This window comes from Apium graveolens, unplaced genomic scaffold (assembly GCF_009905375.1).
Source record: "Apium graveolens cultivar Ventura unplaced genomic scaffold, ASM990537v1 ctg8553, whole genome shotgun sequence".
In the NCBI taxonomy this organism is placed as follows: domain Eukaryota; kingdom Viridiplantae; phylum Streptophyta; class Magnoliopsida; order Apiales; family Apiaceae; genus Apium; species Apium graveolens.
The window spans coordinates 42,902-65,812 of NW_027421273.1; the positions used below are offsets into that span (position 1 = coordinate 42,902).

General features: G+C 33.3%; 1 protein-coding gene across 1 annotated transcript; it reads right to left on the minus strand.

The window, feature by feature from the left end:
* Positions 1-19,571: 19,571 nt before the first annotated feature.
* Positions 19,572-22,665, minus strand: LOC141705102 (E3 ubiquitin-protein ligase SINA-like 2). Its single transcript, XM_074508174.1, has 2 exons — positions 21,629-22,665; positions 19,572-20,671 (listed from the first exon to the last, which is right to left on the minus strand). The coding sequence occupies exons 1-2, from the start codon at positions 22,352-22,354 to the stop codon at positions 20,015-20,017; spliced, it is 1,383 nt and encodes a 460-aa protein (XP_074364275.1). The 5' UTR covers positions 22,355-22,665; the 3' UTR covers positions 19,572-20,014.
* Between the last annotated feature and the right edge of the window lie 246 nt (positions 22,666-22,911).

Consider the following 22,911-nt stretch of genomic DNA (forward strand, 5'->3'; position numbering starts at 1 on the left):
AAAAAAAGGCCTTGTTGATAAATTTTATTTAAATATAAATAAAATAAGTTATGTCTTATGTTACCCAAAATGTTCATTTTTTCATGATCGTAAACTTGACGTTTGACCAGGTACACTCGAATTCGGACACCAGTTTTAAGTCAAAAAGCCAAAAACATGTAATTTTTAAATGCACAGACATGTGAACCGCGAGTAAAGTACGCATTATTGAAGCTTTCTAAATAAAAGTAGGATTGAATTAACTTTCACTACTTTTGGATTCTCTTTGGGCCTTGGTCCAACACAAATCAACCAAATTAAATTTTCAGCTTTATAGAGTAGTTAATTTGGACATTCGTTTAGGCCAAAAAGAGATAAAATTTTAGACGCACAGACGCGTGAAACGCAAGTAAAGTGCACATTATTGAAGCTTTATAAATAAAAATAGGATTGATCTAATTTTCACTAGTTTTAGATTCTCTTTGGGCCCTTAGTCCAACACAAATCAAACAAATTAAATTTCTGACAGTAGTTAATTATCGATTCACCCTAATCTGAAACCCTTGTCCATCTGCTTAACTAGTACAAAAACATAACAATTAAAAGATGAAATGTACATAAATATTATAGAAATGAAAACGCAGCTGATAAATCTAAGAGTGGCAGAGTAGATCCCGTACAAACCTGGTAAACAGGGAATGGTCAAAGCTTCAAAACAAATAAGGCAATCCAACATATCAGCGTACGAGATAAGGTCGTTGGTTCACTTGTTCTTCCCGATCGCACGATATTATTCGTTGAAGAAGAAGAATTGACGCTGGAGGATATCGCCATAATTCAAAATTGTATTAATAGAACATATTTAAAATAGAAAAGTAAAACGAGTATTTCACGACGAATTTTTATTCCTTCTATTTTAAAATAATATATTTCTGAAAAAATAATTAATTCATATGTCCATTTAAACTTTTAGTTGGATTTTGTAAACAATGCATTTATTTTAAGTTATGATCACTTATTTGCAGAGACGGATCCAGGGGGTCTAGAAGGGTCCTTGGCCCCCCCTGAAATTTGAAGATATAATAATTAGGATATGATCCTTACATATTGATGTCGTGGTTTGTGTTGTTACATTTTATGACCAAGAGCAGAGTTCTAGTCCCCTGTACTGCATTTTTTCTTACTAGATTACTAGAGTTTCAAAATTATCTGGACCCCCCTGAAATAATTTCTACGTAATGATTATATGTTTGAAAAAATCGAACTCAGGAAACTCCTAACCACTTGACTTTATACCCAAATGTGCTCAAGAATAATGGCATTTCATTATTTACAACAAAAACACGAAACACCCTTGTCGAAAAACAACTTTAATCTTTCATTATAGAACTGCTAACGATTTTTGGGATTGTATTTATCATAAAGGCATTCTTAGGCATTGCATTTATAAAAAGGAAAAGACAGATAATTAGACAGATTTTCTAAATGCTTCTTTGAGGGAGAATCCAAGCTATGTTTGGCGTAGTATTTTTGAAGCTCAAACTGTTCTAAAGCAAGGATGCATGTTAGGATAGCTGAGTATAGTAAAGTGCAGTAGTATGTGTTGTCTGCAGTATAGTATATATGATGGTATAGGTGCTGTGCTGTGCAACCATTATGGGTAGTATATGTCATTAAGGGTAATTTTGTCTTTGCCATTATGTGTTGTACTGGTCTATATAAGCCAGAGAACTGTTCTATTTGCATCATGTTGAATATATGAAAATGGCTTTGGCCACAATCTCTTTCTCTCTCTATCACTGAATCTTCTCTCTCTCTAGGGTTTCTTCTTCCCTATTCTGATCTCTCTCTTCTGATCTGTTTCTATCTCTCTAATCTCACTCTATCTACCTCTATTTCTCTTCTCTATCTGTTAATTGTTGTTTATATAAATAGAAAATACCAAAAATAGTCACAAATCAGGTCTGGAACTAAACAGTTCCTGACAATGCAGGCGTCCTATAGGAGATTGTAGGGATACAAAAATTTGGAATGCTCCTTGGTTACCTAGTATAGAAAATGGTTATATTACAAGTGGTATGGTTCCAGAACTTGCAGATGTGAGTGTGAATAGTTTGATGAGTATAGAAGGGCAGACATGGGATATGCAGAGATATTAATTGAGTTGTGTAATGACAGGGACAAGGAGCTAATTTATCAAATACCAATACCTGTGAGGAGTAGGCCGGATACATGGTTTTGGTTACCAGATAATAAAGGTGTCTTCACAGTGCGGAGTTGCTACAGACTACTGAAAGGTGAATCAAATTGTCAGGAGAGAGTACTGTGGTCTAGGTTATGGAAGCTGCAATTACCAGTTAAAATCTCGAATTTTTTGTGGCGTGTGACTAGAGGGGTTTTACCAACAGCAGTGGCTCTCTTTGGAATAAACATGTTGACATCCCACCACAGTGCAGGTGGTGTCATAATCATTTAGAAGATGTTGTTGGAAAAAAAAAACTTCAGAAAAAAAGACACCTACATGTACTGCTATATTTCTTGTTTTCTTTTCCTCTCCTAAAACTCAAGGTAAACTAGCCATTATATAGGCTTTACAAACATATTAAAACTAACTATTACTAAAACTAACCACTACTAATTAATGGGTAAATTACATGTCCATAATTTACTCCATAACTCCACTACCCCACTACTAAACAATTCTAAAATAATATTTTTCTCTAATAATTAATCATTGCTAAATATCTAATAATTAAATAAACAAATAATTAATAACTAAATTTAAGATTATTCCAACATTCACCCCCATAATCTTAAATTTACGAAGCACTTTCTCTTCGCCTGTGATGCACTTCTCATCACCATCAATTTTGATGCACTATCTCATCAAAAACACTTTGGAGCACTTTCTCTCCAAAAACACTTTGGAGCACATTCTCTCCACAACTCTAAAATAAAATTTCTTTCATTGCCTCTTGAGCCATGATATCTTTCTCATTATTTCCCCCGCTCATGTTCCTCCTTCATTTTTATTCTTGCTTCTCTTTCCTTTTCCACGTACCATTTCATCTTGATATTTCACTAAATATATATGGAGAAATTTTTAATACCATTTGAAATCTCATATAAATACTTAATATATATATATATATATATATATATATAAATGTATGTATTTTTATAAGAGTCTCACAAGCCTTATAACATATAGCTCTGATGCCATGTTGAAAAAACTTAGAGAAAAAAGACACCTACATGTACTGCTATATTTCTTGTTTTCTTTTCCTCTCCTAAAACTCAAGGTAAACTAGCCATTATATAGGCTTTACAAACATATTAAAACTAACTATTACTAAAACTAACCACTACTAATTAATGGGTAAATTACATGTCCATAATTTACTCCATAACTCCACTACCCCACTACTAAACAATTCTAAAATAATATTTTTCTCTAATAATTAATCATTGCTAAATATCTAATAATTAAATAAACAAATAATTAATAACTAAATTTAAGATTATTCCAACAGATGTGGCACATGTGTTGTTTCAATGCTGCTTTGCACGCGAGGTTTGGGATAGTATAGTTATGCAGAGGTTAGTGTTTACTGGGAATGTGGGAACGGGAGTGGAGACTATTAAACGAATTCTGCAAACAGCTACTAAGAAGCAGTGTGTTATGTTTGGGATGCTCTGTTGGGGATTATGGGTAAGAAGAAATAGATGGGTGTGGGCAAATGTTAGCATATCAGTGTTTGGAATTAAGCAGATGGCATTACACTTGCTGTCTAGCTGAAACCAGGTTAATGAGCGAGATGTTCAGCATCAGAAGCAGGTGCAGATCAAAAACATGGACTAAACCCTTACTAGGATGGGTTAAAATCAATATTGATGCAGCGTGTGATCCAGTAAGTGATTCTGTGGCGGTTGGTTGTGTTGTTAGGGATGCAAATGGCTTATTTCTGCGATCCCGTAGTCGTGTCATCAGGGGAGCTAGATCACCAAGGGAGGCGGAAGCCTTGAGCATGAGAGAAGCATTGTCCTGGATAAATAGATTGGAGAAGAAATAATTGTGTGTATGAATCTGATTCCAAGCTACTAATCGATGCGCTTTGTGAGCAAACAGGGAGTTCGTTGTTTCATACAATTGTGGAGGATTGTAGTGAGTAAGCTAGGTATTATGAGAACGTGTTATTTAAGTTCGTACCAAGATCTGCGAATAAGGTAGCCCATGAGATTGCTCGTACATGTCTAACGGAATGGTTTGAAACTGCTCCGGACTTTATTCTATGGACTCTTATGATGGATGATTATTAATAGAAGCAAGTACTTTTATTCAAAAAAAACAAAGAAAACATCCCAAATGATACATGGTATCACAAACATAAATAGTTTGCATAAAACAGATATGAATCTTTTTGACTAACAAATGATAATCTTAAAATTCTATTGAAGGGTTTGACAGTAAAAAAATGCAATAACAACCGTCAGATCTAAAATCAGATAGATGAAAACCGTTGAATGCAATAATAAAATATTATTATATTAATATTTAAATTGCTCTCATGGATTTAGGGTTCGAACCCCGTCAACAGCTTATTATATTTGAACTTTTATATTCCTTATTTTAACAATTTCTACAGGTTCAGGGCTCGGGTCCCGTGAACAAATTATTATATTATATTATTTATTTTCAGTAAATTCTCAAATTATCACAAAACATTTATTATTATAACTTATTATGTTTTTCAATTTATTTTTCAACTATTGAAACTATATATCAAAATATAATAATTTAAAGATAGAGTTATATTATTAAAAATCATTCAAGTGTTAAAAGGAATCCGTGCATCGCACGGGTAATAGGCTAATATATTATAATAGACGAAACATTAAAAATTTGGGAGTCGGTCGGTCAGTACTTGCTGAAATTACTTATCTACCCTTAACTATTTATTTTAATTTAATTGATGTTGGTGAGTCAATTCTAATTTTAATTGATATTAAAGTCAGTTTCCTCCATCAATTTAAATTCTATTTTAGCATGGGATGGCCAGAGCCGTGCCTGAGATTTCAGGTGCCCTGTACAAAATTAAAAAATATGTGTCCCAAGTCTTAACAACAAAAAACAATAGCAAATACATAAAATATTAAAAATTAATCCAAAATTTAAATTTTTAATATAGTGTTAATTTAAAATTTAAAAAATATTACAAGTACATAAGAGTAAGATAAAATAATTATAAATAAGAAGATAATCACATGATATTTAATTCATATGTAAACTTATTTACATCTATATATAAACATTAATTTATTTATTAATATTTCAAACTTAATCTTTTATTAATATATAAATATTATTATAATTTAAAATAAACTAAATACCTAAAATCTGTATTATTTAAATTATAAAAAGTAATATAATGTACAAGTTATTTAAGAAAAATTACTATTACCCTTGTATTTTATTATCAAGATTAGTAGTATATAGTACTTATCAAAAAGATTAATATTCTTATTAAAATATTTTTTTTATAATTTTGCTAAAGATTATAATTTATAATTATTTATTATTTATTATTTTCTAACCTTTCTTTTATTTGTATATTTTTTTATTAGAAAAGAAAGTTATACAATGTTTTTATTTTTTCAAACAAAGAAAAAATATTTATGTACACTTGCATCTAGCAAATGTGCCCTTAAAAATTTTAGGATCATATTCCGTCAAACACTTGAAACACCATCGGGCACGGCTCTAGGGATGGCAAGTGCACCGGAAACACTTTGTGGTCAAGCTTACGGAGCAAAAGAATACCAGTTGATAGGAACCTATACCAGTGGAGCCTAACTATCTATGCTTTTAGTTTGTTTGCCAATATATCTTCTATCGACCTTTATTGAAAGGTAGTCAGTTGCTCGGTACAGTTATTTGATACGACAAATAACAACCGTCAGATCTAAAATCAGATAGATGAAAACCGTTGAATGCAATAATAAAATATTATTATATTAATATTTAAATTGCTCTCATGGATTCAGGGTTCGAACCCCGTCAACAGCTTATTATATTTGAACTTTTATATTCCTTATTTTAACAATTTCTACAGGTTCAGGGCTCGGGTCCCGTGAACAAATTATTATATTATATTATTTATTTTCAGTAAATTCTCAAATTATCACAAAACATTTATTATTATAACTTATTATGTTTTTCAATTTATTTTTCAACTATTGAAACTATATATCAAAATATAATAATTTAAAGATAGAGTTATATTATTAAAAATCATTCAAGTGTTAAAAGGAATCCGTGCATCGCACGGGTAATAGGCTAATATATTATAACAGACGAAACATTAAAAATTTGGGAGTCGGTCGGTCAGTACTTGCTGAAATTACTTATCTACCCTTACCTATTTATTTTAATTCTAATTGATGTTGGTGAGTCAATTCTAATTTTAATTGATATTAAAGTCAGTTTCCTCCATCAATTTAAATTCTATTTTAGCATGGGATGGCCAGAGCCGTGCCTGAGATTTCAGGTGCCCTGTACAAAATTAAAAAATATGTGTCCCAAGTCTTAACAACAAAAAACAATAGCAAATACATAAAATATTAAAAATTAATCCAAAATTTAAATTTTTAATATAGTGTTAATTTAAAATTTAAAAAATATTACAAGTACATAAGAGTAAGATAAAATAATTATAAATAAGAAGATAATCACAAGATATTTAATTCATATGTAAACTTATTTACATCTATATATAAACATTAATTTATTTATTAATATTTCAAACTTAATCTTTTATTAATATATAAATATTATTATAATTTAAAATAAACTAAATACCTAAAATCTGTATTATTTAAATTTTAAAAAGTAATATAATGTACAAGTTATTTAAGAAAAATTACTATTACCCTTGTATTTTATTATCAAGATTAGTAGTATATAGTACTTATCAAAAAGATTAATATTCTTATTAAAATATTTTTTTTATAATTTTGCTAAAGATTATAATTTATAATTATTTATTATTTATTATTTTCTAACCTTTCTTTTATTTATATATTTTTTTATTAGAAAAGAAAGTTATACAATGTTTTTATTTTTTCAAACAAAGAAAAAATATTTATATACACTTGCATCTAGCAAATGTGCCCTTAAAAATTTTAGGATCATATTCCGTCAAACACTTGAAACACCATCCGGCACGGCTCTAGGGATGGCAAGTGCACCGGAAACACTTTGTGGTCAAGCTTACGGAGCAAAAGAATACCAGTTGATAGGAACCTATACCAGTGGAGCCTAACTATCTATGCTTTTAGTTTGTTTGCCAATATATCTTCTATCGACCTTTATTGAAAGGTAGTCAGTTGCTCGGTACAGTTATTTGATACGACAAATAACAACCGTCAGATCTAAAATCAGATAGATGAAAACCGTTGAATGCAATAATAAAATATTATTATATTAATATTTAAATTGCTCTCATGGATTCAGGGTTCGAACCCCGTCAACAGCTTATTATATTTGAACTTTTATATTCCTTATTTTAACAATTTCTACAGGTTCAGGGCTCGGGTCCCGTGAACAAATTATTATATTATATTATTTATTTTCAGTAAAGTCTCAAATTATCACAAAACATTTATTATTATAACTTATTATGTTTTTCAATTTATTTTTCAACTATTGAAACTATATATCAAAATATAATAATTTAAAGATAGAGTTATATTATTAAAAATCATTCAAGTGTTAAAAGGAATCCGTGCATCGCACGGGTAATAGGCTAATATATTATAATAGACGAAACATTAAAAATTTGGGAGTCGGTCGGTCAGTACTTGCTGAAATTACTTATCTACCCTTACCTATTTATTTTAATTCTAATTGATGTTGGTGAGTCAATTCTAATTTTAATTGATATTAAAGTCAGTTTCCTCCATCAATTTAAATTCTATTTTAGCATGGGATGGCCAGAGCCGTGCCTGAGATTTCAGGTGCCCTGTACAAAATTAAAAAATATGTGTCCCAAGTCTTAACAACAAAAAACAATAGCAAATACATAAAATATTAAAAATTAATCCAAAATTTAAATTTTTAATATAGTGTTAATTTAAAATTTAAAAAATATTAAAAGTACATAAGAGTAAGATAAAATAATTATAAATAAGAAGATAATCACATGATATTTAATTCATATGTAAACTTATTTACATCTATATATAAACATTAATTTATTTATTAATATTTCAAACTTAATCTTTTATTAATATATAAATATTATTATAATTTAAAATAAACTAAATACCTAAAATCTGTATTATTTAAATTATAAAAAGTAATATAATGTACAAGTTATTTAAGAAAAATTACTATTACCTTTGTATTTTATTATCAAGATTAGTAGTATATAGTACTTATCAAAAAGATTAATATTCTTATTAAAATATTTTTTTTATAATTTTGCTAAAGATTATAATTTATAATTATTTATTATTTATTATTTTCTAACCTTTCTTTTATTTGTATATTTTTTTATTAGAAAAGAAAGTTATACAATGTTTTTATTTTTTCAAACAAAGAAAAAATATTTATGTACACTTGCATCTAGCAAATGTGCCCTTAAAAATTTTAGGATCATATTCCGTGAAACACTTGAAACACCATCGGGCACGGCTCTAGGGATGGCAAGTGCACCGGAAACACTTTGTGGTCAAGCTTACGGAGCAAAAGAATACCAGTTGATAGGAACCTATACCAGTGGAGCCTAACTATCTATGCTTTTAGTTTGTTTGCCAATATATCTTCTATCGACCTTTATTGAAAGGTAGTCAGTTGCTCGGTACAGTTATTTGATACGACAAATAACAACCGTCAGATCTAAAATCAGATAGATGAAAACCGTTGAATGCAATAATAAAATATTATTATATTAATATTTAAATTGCTCTCATGGATTTAGGGTTCGAACCCCGTCAACAGCTTATTATATTTGAACTTTTATATTCCTTATTTTAACAATTTCTACAGGTTCAGGGCTCGGGTCCCGTGAACAAATTATTATATTATATTATTTATTTTCAGTAAATTCTCAAATTATCACAAAACATTTATTATTATAACTTATTATGTTTTTCAATTTATTTTTCAACTATTGAAACTATATATCAAAATATAATAATTTAAAGATAGAGTTATATTATTAAAAATCATTCAAGTGTTAAAAGGAATCCGTGCATCGCACGGGTAATAGGCTAATATATTATAATAGACGAAACATTAAAAATTTGGGAGTCGGTCGGTCAGTACTTGCTGAAATTACTTATCTACCCTTAACTATTTATTTTAATTTAATTGATGTTGGTGAGTCAATTCTAATTTTAATTGATATTAAAGTCAGTTTCCTCCATCAATTTAAATTCTATTTTAGCATGGGATGGCCAGAGCCGTGCCTGAGATTTCAGGTGCCCTGTACAAAATTAAAAAATATGTGTCCCAAGTCTTAACAACAAAAAACAATAGCAAATACATAAAATATTAAAAATTAATCCAAAATTTAAATTTTTAATATAGTGTTAATTTAAAATTTAAAAAATATTACAAGTACATAAGAGTAAGATAAAATAATTATAAATAAGAAGATAATCACATGATATTTAATTCATATGTAAACTTATTTACATCTATATATAAACATTAATTTATTTATTAATATTTCAAACTTAATCTTTTATTAATATATAAATATTATTATAATTTAAAATAAACTAAATACCTAAAATCTGTATTATTTAAATTATAAAAAGTAATATAATGTACAAGTTATTTAAGAAAAATTACTATTACCCTTGTATTTTATTATCAAGATTAGTAGTATATAGTACTTATCAAAAAGATTAATATTCTTATTAAAATATTTTTTTTATAATTTTGCTAAAGATTATAATTTATAATTATTTATTATTTATTATTTTCTAACCTTTCTTTTATTTGTATATTTTTTTATTAGAAAAGAAAGTTATACAATGTTTTTATTTTTTCAAACAAAGAAAAAATATTTATGTACACTTGCATCTAGCAAATGTGCCCTTAAAAATTTTAGGATCATATTCCGTCAAACACTTGAAACACCATCGGGCACGGCTCTAGGGATGGCAAGTGCACCGGAAACACTTTGTGGTCAAGCTTACGGAGCAAAAGAATACCAGTTGATAGGAACCTATACCAGTGGAGCCTAACTATCTATGCTTTTAGTTTGTTTGCCAATATATCTTCTATCGACCTTTATTGAAAGGTAGTCAGTTGCTCGGTACAGTTATTTGATACGACAAATAACAACCGTCAGATCTAAAATCAGATAGATGAAAACCGTTGAATGCAATAATAAAATATTATTATATTAATATTTAAATTACTCTCATGGATTCAGGGTTCGAACCCCGTCAACAGCTTATTATATTTGAACTTTTATATTCCTTATTTTAACAATTTCTACAGGTTCAGGGCTCGGGTCCCGTGAACAAATTATTATATTATATTATTTATTTTCAGTAAATTCTCAAATTATCACAAAACATTTATTATTATAACTTATTATGTTTTTCAATTTATTTTTCAACTATTGAAACTATATATCAAAATATAATAATTTAAAGATAGAGTTATATTATTAAAAATCATTCAAGTGTTAAAAGGAATCCGTGCATCGCACGGGTAATAGGCTAATATATTATAATAGACGAAACATTAAAAATTTGGGAGTCGGTCGGTCAGTACTTGCTGAAATTACTTATCTACAATTGCCTTGACAATCCTCAAGATATGAGCGACGTCGTAGTTACAGTCCGCAATCACCCGCGAAGGAAAAACGACAAGATCGTCGTCACTCTCCGCAAAGCCGAGCTGTCGACAACCCCCCAAGAGACCGAAGAGAGAGAGACTGGCAACCTTGTAGTCACCCTGATAAAGAATTTACCAAGCTTAACACCGAGAAAGTAACAATTCTAGCAGTATTAAAAACAGAACCAGATTATCGTCCCCTGAGGCCCATGAAACCCGGCAGCCCGCCGAGCTCCGTATATTACGAATACCACGAGGATATCGGTCACACTACCGAGCAATGCTTCCAGTTGAGCAACCTCGTTGAGGGAAAAATTCTCCTAGGACAGTTGGTACACTATGTCAAACAAACAGGCACATATCGCCATGAACGGAGACATGATGAAGATCGAGTGATATATGTGATATTTGGGGGAATAGCAGTGGAAGGCGCCTCTAACAACCCTCGTAAAAAGTATGCCGGCGAGGTATTCAACATAAATCCCTCTCTGGTGAAATTCCCTCGGTTGAACCCCTCTCTCGTCATATCATTCTCCAACGATGATTAATATTCAGGCCTCATTGAAGGCCACCAAGATGCTCTTGCAATAACGACCAGAGTGGGGACTAACACTGTTAAAAAGATGTTTGTCGATAACGGAAGCTCCGTAGACGTCATATACCACCACGTATTTGCGCGTTAAAATGTCGGAGACCGCAAACTTGAAAACTCCCGTACCCCACTGTTCGGCTTCACCGGCAATGAGGTTCATGTGGTAGGCATTTTTTACATGCTGGTTCTATTTGGCTCTCCCCATGCTAGATTTGGAAGATAGTCAAGTTTTGTGTGGTCAGCTCCGCCTCTAGCTTCAATGACATACTAGGCAGAACCACAGTAACCGCATTAAGAGAAATCACATCTATCTCCCATTTGAAAATGAAGTTTCCCACAAAATTTGGAGTCAGTGAAATTATCAGTAATCAGGCCATCGTGCGCCAATGTTACTTAACAAAAGTTTCCCAAAAAAATAAACAGTCCAATGAAATGGAAGTTAATCTAGTCCTTGATATTGATCCCAGAGATATGTTTGACATCCCAATAAAAAACTCTTGCTCGTCAGTGGAGGAAATTGAAGAAGTTCAGGTCGTCGAAGGGAACCCCGATAAGACAACTCGTCTGGGCAAAAATATGGCAGATCATCCGAAGCTTGAGATAACAGATCTCATCCGTGAGTTCGCGGATACTTTTTCTTAAGATCTTAAAGACATGTCGGGAATCCCCGAGACAATAGCTCGAAATTCGCTGCACATTAGCACAAATATCACCCCAGTAAAACAGAAGCGGCGAATATTCTCCGAGGAAAAAAGGTCGGCCATCGACCAAGGCCAAGACGGGGAACAAAAAGCTTTCATCACACATCGAGGAGTCTTTGGATACCGAGGCATGCCTTTTAGACTCATCAACAGAGGTGCCCCGTTCCATCAAACCATGGACTCCATTTCTGGACCCCGGATAGGGAGAAACATGCTAATTTATGTCAATTATATGATCTCCAAGTCAACAAAAGCCTTAGACCACATGAGAGACCTCTGTGAAACCTTTGAAAATGCGAGAGAGCCCACAACATACGCCTAAACCCAGCCAAATGTTCCTTTGGTCTCACGGCTGGTAAATTCTTGGGGGTTTTGATCACATGGCGAGGTACAGAAGCCGATCTTTCCCAAACAAAAGAGATCCTAGAAATGGAGGACCCAAAATCTGTCAAAGATGTGCAACGACTAATAATATGCATCGTGGCCCTGGGACATTTTATTCCCCAGTCTTCAAAGCAAGCGTCAAAATTATCAAAGTTCGAGTGGAACATCGACTATCAGCACAGCTTTGCAGAACTTAAGTCATTTCTCACTAACCCTCCAATCCTCACGAGGCCTCAACAGGGTGAACCCCTGAGAATATACCTGTCAGCCTCCGATAAAACCGTAGCAGCGGTTCTTGTGCGTATTGCGAATGATAAAGAAACTCCGGTATACTATATAAGCCACGCATTGCATGATGCCAAGACTCGCTGCCCGTAAGTGGAAAAGCTCGTATACGCCCTAGTAACTACAAGTCAAAAACTCCTCAATTACTTCCAGGGTAGGGGAATTAATGTCCTGACATACCAACCTCTCAAGTAAGTCCTTCACAAACCCGATATGACGGGTAGGCTTGCTGCATAGACAATCGAACTCAGTCAATTCTTTATCGAGTACAAACCTCGGACCTCGATTAAAGCACAGGCACTATCAGACTTTTTAGCAGAATGTCAGTTCACCAGCAGACCTATGAATCCCGAGTACGATCATTCGCGAACATGGTTACTTTTTGTTGATGGTTCATCCACAACCACTTCAGGTGGAGCAGGCATCATTCTAATCAGCCCCGAAGGCTTCAAAGTCCAACAGGCACTTAAATTCAAATTTCAAAAAAAATCAAATTTTTGGGCGCCAATTTTAAAAAAAAATCAAATTTCAAAAATTTGGTCAAATTTAATTGGTCAATTTTAGGCAGTCAAATTTGATCGGTCAAATTTATGTTAAATTTGACTGATTTTGCTAAATTTGACCGGTCTAAAAAAGAACGACACAATTCGGTCAAATTTAACTAAATAGGACCGCCGGTGGCCAAATTTAGCTAAATATGACTACAAATTTTCGGTCAAATTTAGCCGTTTTTCTTGTAGTGAAATGAAGCTTAGATTGCAAGTAATGGTAAGTTCTTAACACTTTTAAATTTTACTAACATTTTACACAGAAAGCAGTCAGGTACCAAATATATAACAAGGTTAAAAAGTATTTGTAAAATTACCAAATGGAAGCAGCAAAATATTGCAAAATTACTCAAAGGGGTTTGTCTGAAGAACAAATAAGTTCACAAAAAAAGTATTACCAAATTCATAAGAAATAACTTGGTGCCATAATAATCAATTGGAGATTCGAGAAATAAAAAATCATTTATTTGAAGAGTCATTTTGAATTTTCGATCAAATTTTGATGAACCTCTTTTCGCTTTCAGCAATTCATGGAAGAATGAATCGGGAAAAAACCTATGACTGCACCAGCTCCACGAAATGACATCAAAAACTAGTCGGTAACTGGTAAACAGGTAGAGAAACCTGAGCCAACCTTTTGCGACTAAAGATGTCAATAGTTCATGGACCAAACCAAAAACATCATGTTACTAACTGATTGGCTTTTTCAAGTATAAATCACAAAATATGTCCGGAATGCCATTTTATAGTCTCTGCCTTGTGTTCTTACCGACCTTAATATTTTAATCTTTGGTGGCTGTTATGTTTGTAATATGTAAAAGCCTAGAAATACTTCACCAAAAAACAAAATCCTAGAGCAACTTACTATATATTCCTTTTGTTGCATTGTTTCTTACATAAGCAGAGTGGTTTCTAAGCATTACATTACTACTACTAAATATACTGCGTTTTACCTTGTTAAAAGTTCATCTGTTAATGTAATATGAGAAAATGGGCACGATACTCTTCGTTGATTAGTTATCGCGTGTTTGGGTGAGGTTCTCGAATCAAGCAATTAAAATCACTTATTTCCCCCTATTGGTAGAAATTGGATTCCTTTTCAATGTATCATCATTATAAAAGGGCAAAAATTTTAATCGACGCATCCATGCAATTCAATTTATATCCATACAAGTAATTAATCGGGAGATCACTGCCTCATGATTTTGCAAAGGAGGAGTCTTTGATCTCAACCATAAATACAAATTGAACGTTGAAGTAAAAATATAATCACCCAATATCACATTTAGATAAAGAAAGTAAAATCCTGATGGACTATATCCTTACACAAGAGGACTGAAATGAATATTATTAGAAAAAATATATAAGAGTATTAATCACTATGAAATGTGACAAAAAGTTATACCAAGAGTAATTTTAATTAAGAGATATATGTCATATATTTCATTGATTTATCCTATACTAGGCAACCAATATATTAATTACTTATATCCATATAACCTTGCCGCCGCTAAACAAAAATGAAGAAAAAAAGATATATGCAACTGAGGGCGAGATCATCCGATGACCATATATCTTATCATCGGGTAAATTTTATATGACTACACTTATTCAAAATGATGATTCGTTCGATGATTTAAATATACCATTTGTGGAAGAAACAAGAGCACAAGTTCAAATTCGAGTATGTGGGAGCATTGGCAGTGAAAACCTTGAAGGAGAATTTGGAACCTGTAGAGGATTCTTGACCCGAGGAGGAGGATTCCAAATGCAAGGAACTCGTTCCCCGAGATGTAGGCGTAATATTTGTACTAAAGTGCCTCCAAATTCACATATGTTGAAGATGACGATTTATGTGATAATTCATTCATGCCAAGCACGGAGGAAGAAGAAGAGGCTTGAGGAAGAAGGATAACTAAGAAGCGAGCAAGTCTGAGGACGCGGACGAGGTTGGGCCCAGAGGGGAAAGATGGCATGAGTAAGAGGAAGAAAGAGGAAGAAGACGCACCGATTAGTTATTTCAACTACTGGAGTTCGCAACTCTTGAGCTAAGAATTTCAATAGAAGGCTTGGACTTGACAACTCTTGAATCTTGTGTACCAATTCCAAAAAAAAAGGCCTTGTTGATAAATTTTATTTAAATATAAATAAAATAAGTTATGTCTTATGTTACCCAAAATGTTCATTTTTTCATGATCGTAAACTTGACGTTTGACCAGGTACACTCGAATTCGGACACCAGTTTTAAGTCAAAAAGCCAAAAACATGTAATTTTTAAATGCACAGACATGTGAACCGCGAGTAAAGTACGCATTATTGAAGCTTTCTAAATAAAAGTAGGATTGAATTAACTTTCACTACTTTTGGATTCTCTTTGGGCCTTGGTCCAACACAAATCAACCAAATTAAATTTTCAGCTTTATAGAGTAGTTAATTTGGACATTCGTTTAGGCCAAAAAGAGATAAAATTTTAGACGCACAGACGCGTGAAACGCAAGTAAAGTGCACATTATTGAAGCTTTATAAATAAAAATAGGATTGATCTAATTTTCACTAGTTTTAGATTCTCTTTGGGCCCTTAGTCCAACACAAATCAAACAAATTAAATTTCTGACAGTAGTTAATTATCGATTCACCCTAATCTGAAACCCTTGTCCATCTGCTTAACTAGTACAAAAACATAACAATTAAAAGATGAAATGTACATAAATATTATAGAAATGAAAACGCAGCTGATAAATCTAAGAGTGGCAGAGTAGATCCCGTACAAACCTGGTAAACAGGGAATGGTCAAAGCTTCAAAACAAATAAGGCAATCCAACATATCAGCGTACGAGATAAGGTCGTTGGTTCACTTGTTCTTCCCGATCGCACGATATTATTCGTTGAAGAAGAAGAATTGACGCTGGAGGATATCGCCATAATTCAAAATTGTATTAATAGAACATATTTAAAATAGAAAAGTAAAACGAGTATTTCACGACGAATTTTTATTCCTTCTATTTTAAAATAATATATTTCTGAAAAAATAATTAATTCATATGTCCATTTAAACTTTTAGTTGGATTTTGTAAACAATGCATTTATTTTAAGTTATGATCACTTATTTGCAGAGACGGATCCGGGGGGTCTAGAAGGGTCCTTGGCCCCCCCTGAAATTTGAAGATATAATAATTAGGATATGATCCTTACATATTGATGTCGTGGTTTGTGTTGTTACATTTTATGACCAAGAGCAGAGTTCTAGTCCCCTGTACTGCATTTTTTCTTACTAGATTACTAGAGTTTCAAAATTATCTGGACCCCCCTGAAAATAATTTCTACGTAATGATTATATGTTTGAAAAAATCGAACTCAGGAAACTCCTAACCACTTGACTTTATACCCAAATGTGCTCAAGAATAATGGCATTTCATTATTTACAACAAAAACACGAAACACCCTTGTCGAAAAACAACTTGTAATCTTTCATTATAGAACTGCTAACGATTTTTGGGATTGTATTTATCATAAAGGCATTCTTAGGCATTGCATTTATAAAAAGGAAAAGACAGATAATTAGACAGATTTTCTAAATGCTTCTTTGAGGGAGAATCCAAGCTATGTTTGGCGTAGTATTTTTGAAGCTCAAACTGTTCTAAAGCAAGGATGCATGTTAGGATAGCTGAGTATAGTAAAGTGCAGTAGTATGTGTTGTCTGCAGTATAGTATATATGATGGTATAGGTGCTGTGCTGTGCAACCATTATGGGTAGTATATGTCATTAAGGGTAATTTTGTCTTTGCCATTATGTGTTGTACTGGTCTATATAAGCCAGAGAACTGTTCTATTTGCATCATGTTGAATATATGAAAATGGCTTTGGCCACAATCTCTTTCTCTCTCTATCACTGAATCTTCTCTCTCTCTAGGGTTTCTTCTTCCCTATTCTGATCTCTCTCTTCTGATCTGTTTCTATCTCTCTAATCTCACTCTATCTACCTCTATTTCTCTTCTCTATCTGTTAATTGTTGTTTATATAAATAGAAAATACCAAAAATAGTCACAAATCAGGTCTGGAACTAAACAGTTCCTGACAATGCAGGCGTCCTATAGGAGATTGTAGGGATACAAAAATTTGGAATGCTCCTTGGTTACCTAGTATAGAAAATGGTTATATTACAAGTGGTATGGTTCCAGAACTTGCAGATGTGAGTGTGAATAGTTTGATGAGTATAGAAGGGCAGACATGGGATATGCAGAGATATTAATTGAGTTGTGTAATGACAGGGACAAGGAGCTAATTTATCAAATACCAATACCTGTGAGGAGTAGGCCGGATACATGGTTTTGGTTACCAGATAATAAAGGTGTCTTCACAGTGCGGAGTTGCTACAGACTACTGAAAGGTGAATCAAATTGTCAGGAGAGAGTACTGTGGTCTAGGTTATGGAAGCTGCAATTACCAGTTAAAATCTCGAATTTTTTGTGGCGTGTGACTAGAGGGGTTTTACCAACAGCAGTGGCTCTCTTTGGAATAAACATGTTGACATCCCACCACAGTGCAGGTGGTGTCATAATCATTTAGAAGATGTTGTTGGAAAAAAAAAACTTCAGAAAAAAAGACACCTACATGTACTGCTATATTTCTTGTTTTCTTTTCCTCTCCTAAAACTCAAGGTAAACTAGCCATTATATAGGCTTTACAAACATATTAAAACTAACTATTACTAAAACTAACCACTACTAATTAATGGGTAAATTACATGTCCATAATTTACTCCATAACTCCACTACCCCACTACTAAACAATTCTAAAATAATATTTTTCTCTAATAATTAATCATTGCTAAATATCTAATAATTAAATAAACAAATAATTAATAACTAAATTTAAGATTATTCCAACATTCACCCCCATAATCTTAAATTTACGAAGCACTTTCTCTTCGCCTGTGATGCACTTCTCATCACCATCAATTTTGATGCACTATCTCATCAAAAACACTTTGGAGCACTTTCTCTCCAAAAACACTTTGGAGCACATTCTCTCCACAACTCTAAAATAAAATTTCTTTCATTGCCTCTTGAGCCATGATATCTTTCTCATTATTTCCCCCGCTCATGTTCCTCCTTCATTTTTATTCTTGCTTCCCTTTCCTTTTCCACGTACCATTTCATCTTGATATTTCACTAAATATATATGGAGAAATTTTTAATACCATTTGAAATCTCATATAAATACTTAATATATATATATATATATATAAATGTATGTATTTTTATAAGAGTCTCACAAGCCTTATAACATATAGCTCTGATGCCATGTTGAAAAAACTTAGAGAAAAAAGACACCTACATGTACTGCTATATTTCTTGTTTTCTTTTCCTCTCCTAAAACTCAAGGTAAACTAGCCATTATATAGGCTTTACAAACATATTAAAACTAACTATTACTAAAACTAACCACTACTAATTAATGGGTAAATTACATGTCCATAATTTACTCCATAACTCCACTACCCCACTACTAAACAATTCTAAAATAATATTTTTCTCTAATAATTAATCATTGCTAAATATCTAATAATTAAATAAACAAATAATTAATAACTAAATTTAAGATTATTCCAACAGATGTGGCACATGTGTTGTTTCAATGCTGCTTTGCACGCGAGGTTTGGGATAGTATAGTTATGCAGAGGTTAGTGTTTACTGGGAATGTGGGAACGGGAGTGGAGACTATTAAACGAATTCTGCAAACAGCTACTAAGAAGCAGTGTGTTATGTTTGGGATGCTCTGTTGGGGATTATGGGTAAGAAGAAATAGATGGGTGTGGGCAAATGTTAGCATATCAGTGTTTGGAATTAAGCAGATGGCATTACACTTGCTGTCTAGCTGAAACCAGGTTAATGAGCGAGATGTTCAGCATCAGAACAAGCAGGTGCAGATCAAAAACATGGACTAAACCCTTACTAGGATGGGTTAAAATCAATATTGATGCAGCGTGTGATCCAGTAAGTGATTCTGTGGCGGTTGGTTGTGTTGTTAGGGATGCAAATGGCTTATTTCTGCGATCCCGTAGTCGTGTCATCAGGGGAGCTAGATCACCAAGGGAGGCGGAAGCCTTGAGCATGAGAGAAGCATTGTCCTGGATAAATAGATTGGAGAAGAAATAATTGTGTGTATGAATCTGATTCCAAGCTACTAATCGATGCGCTTTGTGAGCAAACAGGGAGTTCGTTGTTTCATACAATTGTGGAGGATTGTAGTGAGTAAGCTACGTATTATGAGAACGTGTTATTTAAGTTCGTACCAAGATCTGCGAATAAGGTAGCCCATGAGATTGCTCGTACATGTCTAACGGAATGGTTTGAAACTGCTCCGGACTTTATTCTATGGACTCTTATGATGGATGATTATTAATAGAAGCAAGTACTTTTATTCAAAAAAAACAAAGAAAACATCCCAAATGATACATGGTATCACAAACATAAATAGTTTGCATAAAACAGATATGAATCTTTTTGACTAACAAATGATAATCTTAAAATTCTATTGAAGGGTTTGACAGTAAAAAAATGCAATAACTCTCTAGAGGTTCCTGTCCTCGATGTAAACATTGAATTTGGAATCAGAGAGTACGCGCCATAATAATGACCTGAGGACTGGCTGAGCAGATATGAAGTCAATTTTCACCTTTTCTACGGATGCAAACCTGGATTTCGTGATGCCGTGAAGAATCAATGAGAACCTTTTGGACTGCAAGACCGGATTTCTCAGAAAGGTCCTCCGTCCATTTTGGCAGTCTCGGCACCAACGAAGTAATTTTGAAGGAGCTGTTTACGCTATCTCCTTCCAGTTCATATGAATACTCATTCTGTAAACAGCTTGGGCCAATACATATTATATTGGGTACACTTCCAATAGTCTGGACATCATAATTGAGGATGAAAAGTGTGTTGTCATCTCCCTGAAGGAATTTGTACTTCATATTTGCACCCATATGAACAGAAAAAGAAGAGTCAAACGTGAAGCGCGTGGCTGATGCTGGGTGCTTGCTGGCAAAGTGCAGATATAAATCCTTGTAGGAACCATCAAAACCACAGCCAGGAAGAGGACAATAACAAGTTTCATAGGCGCAAGATTGCATATGCTCATGTTTCATGATGTACCTCACTTTTTCTTTGCATCCATACTTGTTATTTGGACAAGTGATTTTAACTGCTTCAAGAACCTTCTCCAATCCATGATTACGAATATAATCAATCGGCAAACAGCAAGTAGGGCATTTGTTTTTATGGTTGTCGCGACATTTAGAACAAGAAATGTGCCCCTTGACGCACTACAATGTAATTCAAAATATGTTGTGATATTTGTATAACACTTGAAGCAGCAAAATCTTGCAAAATTACTCTAGGAAGTTCTCTTAAGGACAAACAAATTCAAAGAAAAAAGAAGTATGACAAGATTATAAGAAATAATTGGAGTCATAATAATTAGAAAAAGCTGTGTCAGCCTTTTGCAACTAAACATGTCAATCGGTCATGAACCAAACCAGTCAAACTTATGTAGCATTATGCTAGACTTGCATATTTTATACTAATATTTACAAAGTACACATTAGAATCCTAGTTAAATAATAATATATGCTCATTGCTACAACCAAACCCTATGAATATACAAATTACATATTTGGGATAAACTTGAATTCAATTTACACCTCTCAGTCATTATTTTATAATAATCAAAAAAAAAATCGTTTCCAACATATATAACTATCCTATATGATCAAAGAAAGGAGTCCTATGCTATCATGTATAACGTTTATACCCGAAAAGATTATGCTACATAAAATTAACAACAAAAACATATTATTTTTGTTATAACTTTATAATTTTTTCTCATGCATCACAAAAATATTAACAACAAATATAGATTGTTGACCTCTAAATATGGGTGGGAGTCCTATGCACGTATAATTGTCATGCCCGTCAGAGACTCTTACTGAAGAATGTGTTGGTGGAATACAAATCACAAAACTGTACAGCATGCCATTTATTAATTCTCTAGCCTGTGTTTTCAATGACCCTAATTTTTTGTCTTTGCTGGCAATAACACTGCAGCCAGGAGCAGTACCATTTTAACTCATCATGCCTAACTTCGGTGTTAAACCCAAACCAGAAGACCCCCTCATCTGACTATAATTGACCGCTGTCAACTAGAATTATACCACAAAAGAAGAAACAAAAATCTAAAATTGCTTGGATAACGTAGGGGAGGGGGCAGGGGAGAGAGAGACCTGGTAGACAGGGACCCTAAGAGCTTTGAGACAAATACGGCAATCCAACATATTAGTGTTATCAAGCGTTGCAATATTTTCACTTATTGCTCCCTCGGTATTTGCACTTCTAGTTTCAGGCCTTAAAGTAACCATTATCGCTGCTGCTTCTTCTTCATCTTCCTCGTGCCTTCTTCCTCTCCCACGTCCTCGCCCGCGTCCTCTCCCGCTGCCGCGAGGTCGACCTCGTCCACACCCTCGTCCGCCCTCTTGGACTTGCGCTCCTCTTCCTTCTTCTTCAGCAGCTTCTTCTTCCTCCGCGCATGGTACAAATGAATTATCAGATAAATTCCCATCTTCAATGGATGTAAATCCAAAGGCACCTGGAATTCCAAAGGCGCTTCTGGTTAAATCATTACGCCTACGTCTCGGGGCTCGAATTCCTTGCATTGGGAATCCTCCTCGGATCCGGGCTCCTCCTCTTCGGGGTTGAAATCCTGCTCCTCGAGTCCGGGCTCCTCCTCCTCGGGTCTGGACTCCTCCCAGAAAATGAAATCCTCCGAGGGTTCGGAAATTTTCTTCTAGAGTTCCACTGCCGATGCTCCCAAGTCCTCGGATTTGAGCTTCTCCTAATCCTCTTGTTTCTTCCGCAGATGGATCATCGGATGAAACATCATCTTGAGTAGGTGTAGCAATATAACATTCATCTGATGATGAAGGTGAAGGATTGAATGAGGATCTCGCCATTTTTTAGTTTTATCTATCTCACTCTCTTTCTTTGTGGCTTCAGAGACGCCAAGCTTATGTAGATGTGAGTTATATATAAATTGTGCTAGCCTAATTAGGGTTCATAATCACGGTCATGGATATCTCCTATCTCTTGTTGTTATAGCTATTGGGCCACATTTCATATATTTAATTGATTATATTCATTTCAACCCAATTTTGTAAAGAAATTCACAATTTCTATATTTGTCATCAAACACATTAAGATTCCAGATTTCTAAAGCTGTTAATGATCTTTTCACTCACCCGAAAGATAACACCCTCACGACTACTTAACTAGCATAAAACCGCAGCACAACAATCAAAAGCTGAAACATATCGAGTATAATTAAAAAAACAGGCAATCAATTTAAGCGAGGGAGACTGTAAGAACCTGGTAGACTTGAACGGTGAAAGGTTCGAAACAGTATGAGTTTACAGAAACCGGTTTTCAAGTAGTAGCCGCCAGTTTTGGTGCAACACGTTCTGTTCATCCTACTAGCAAGAAATAATATTAAAAATAATAATTTTTTTGTGCA

Coding starts and splice junctions, on each gene's coding strand:
- LOC141705102 (XM_074508174.1), bottom strand. CDS start 22,354: ATGGCGAGATCCTCATTCAATCCTTCACCTTCATCATCAGATGAATGT. Junction 20,672..21,628: donor TTAGGGTCCCTGTCTACCAG/GTCTCTCTCTCC, acceptor ATTACATTGTAG/TGCGTCAAGGGGCACATTTC.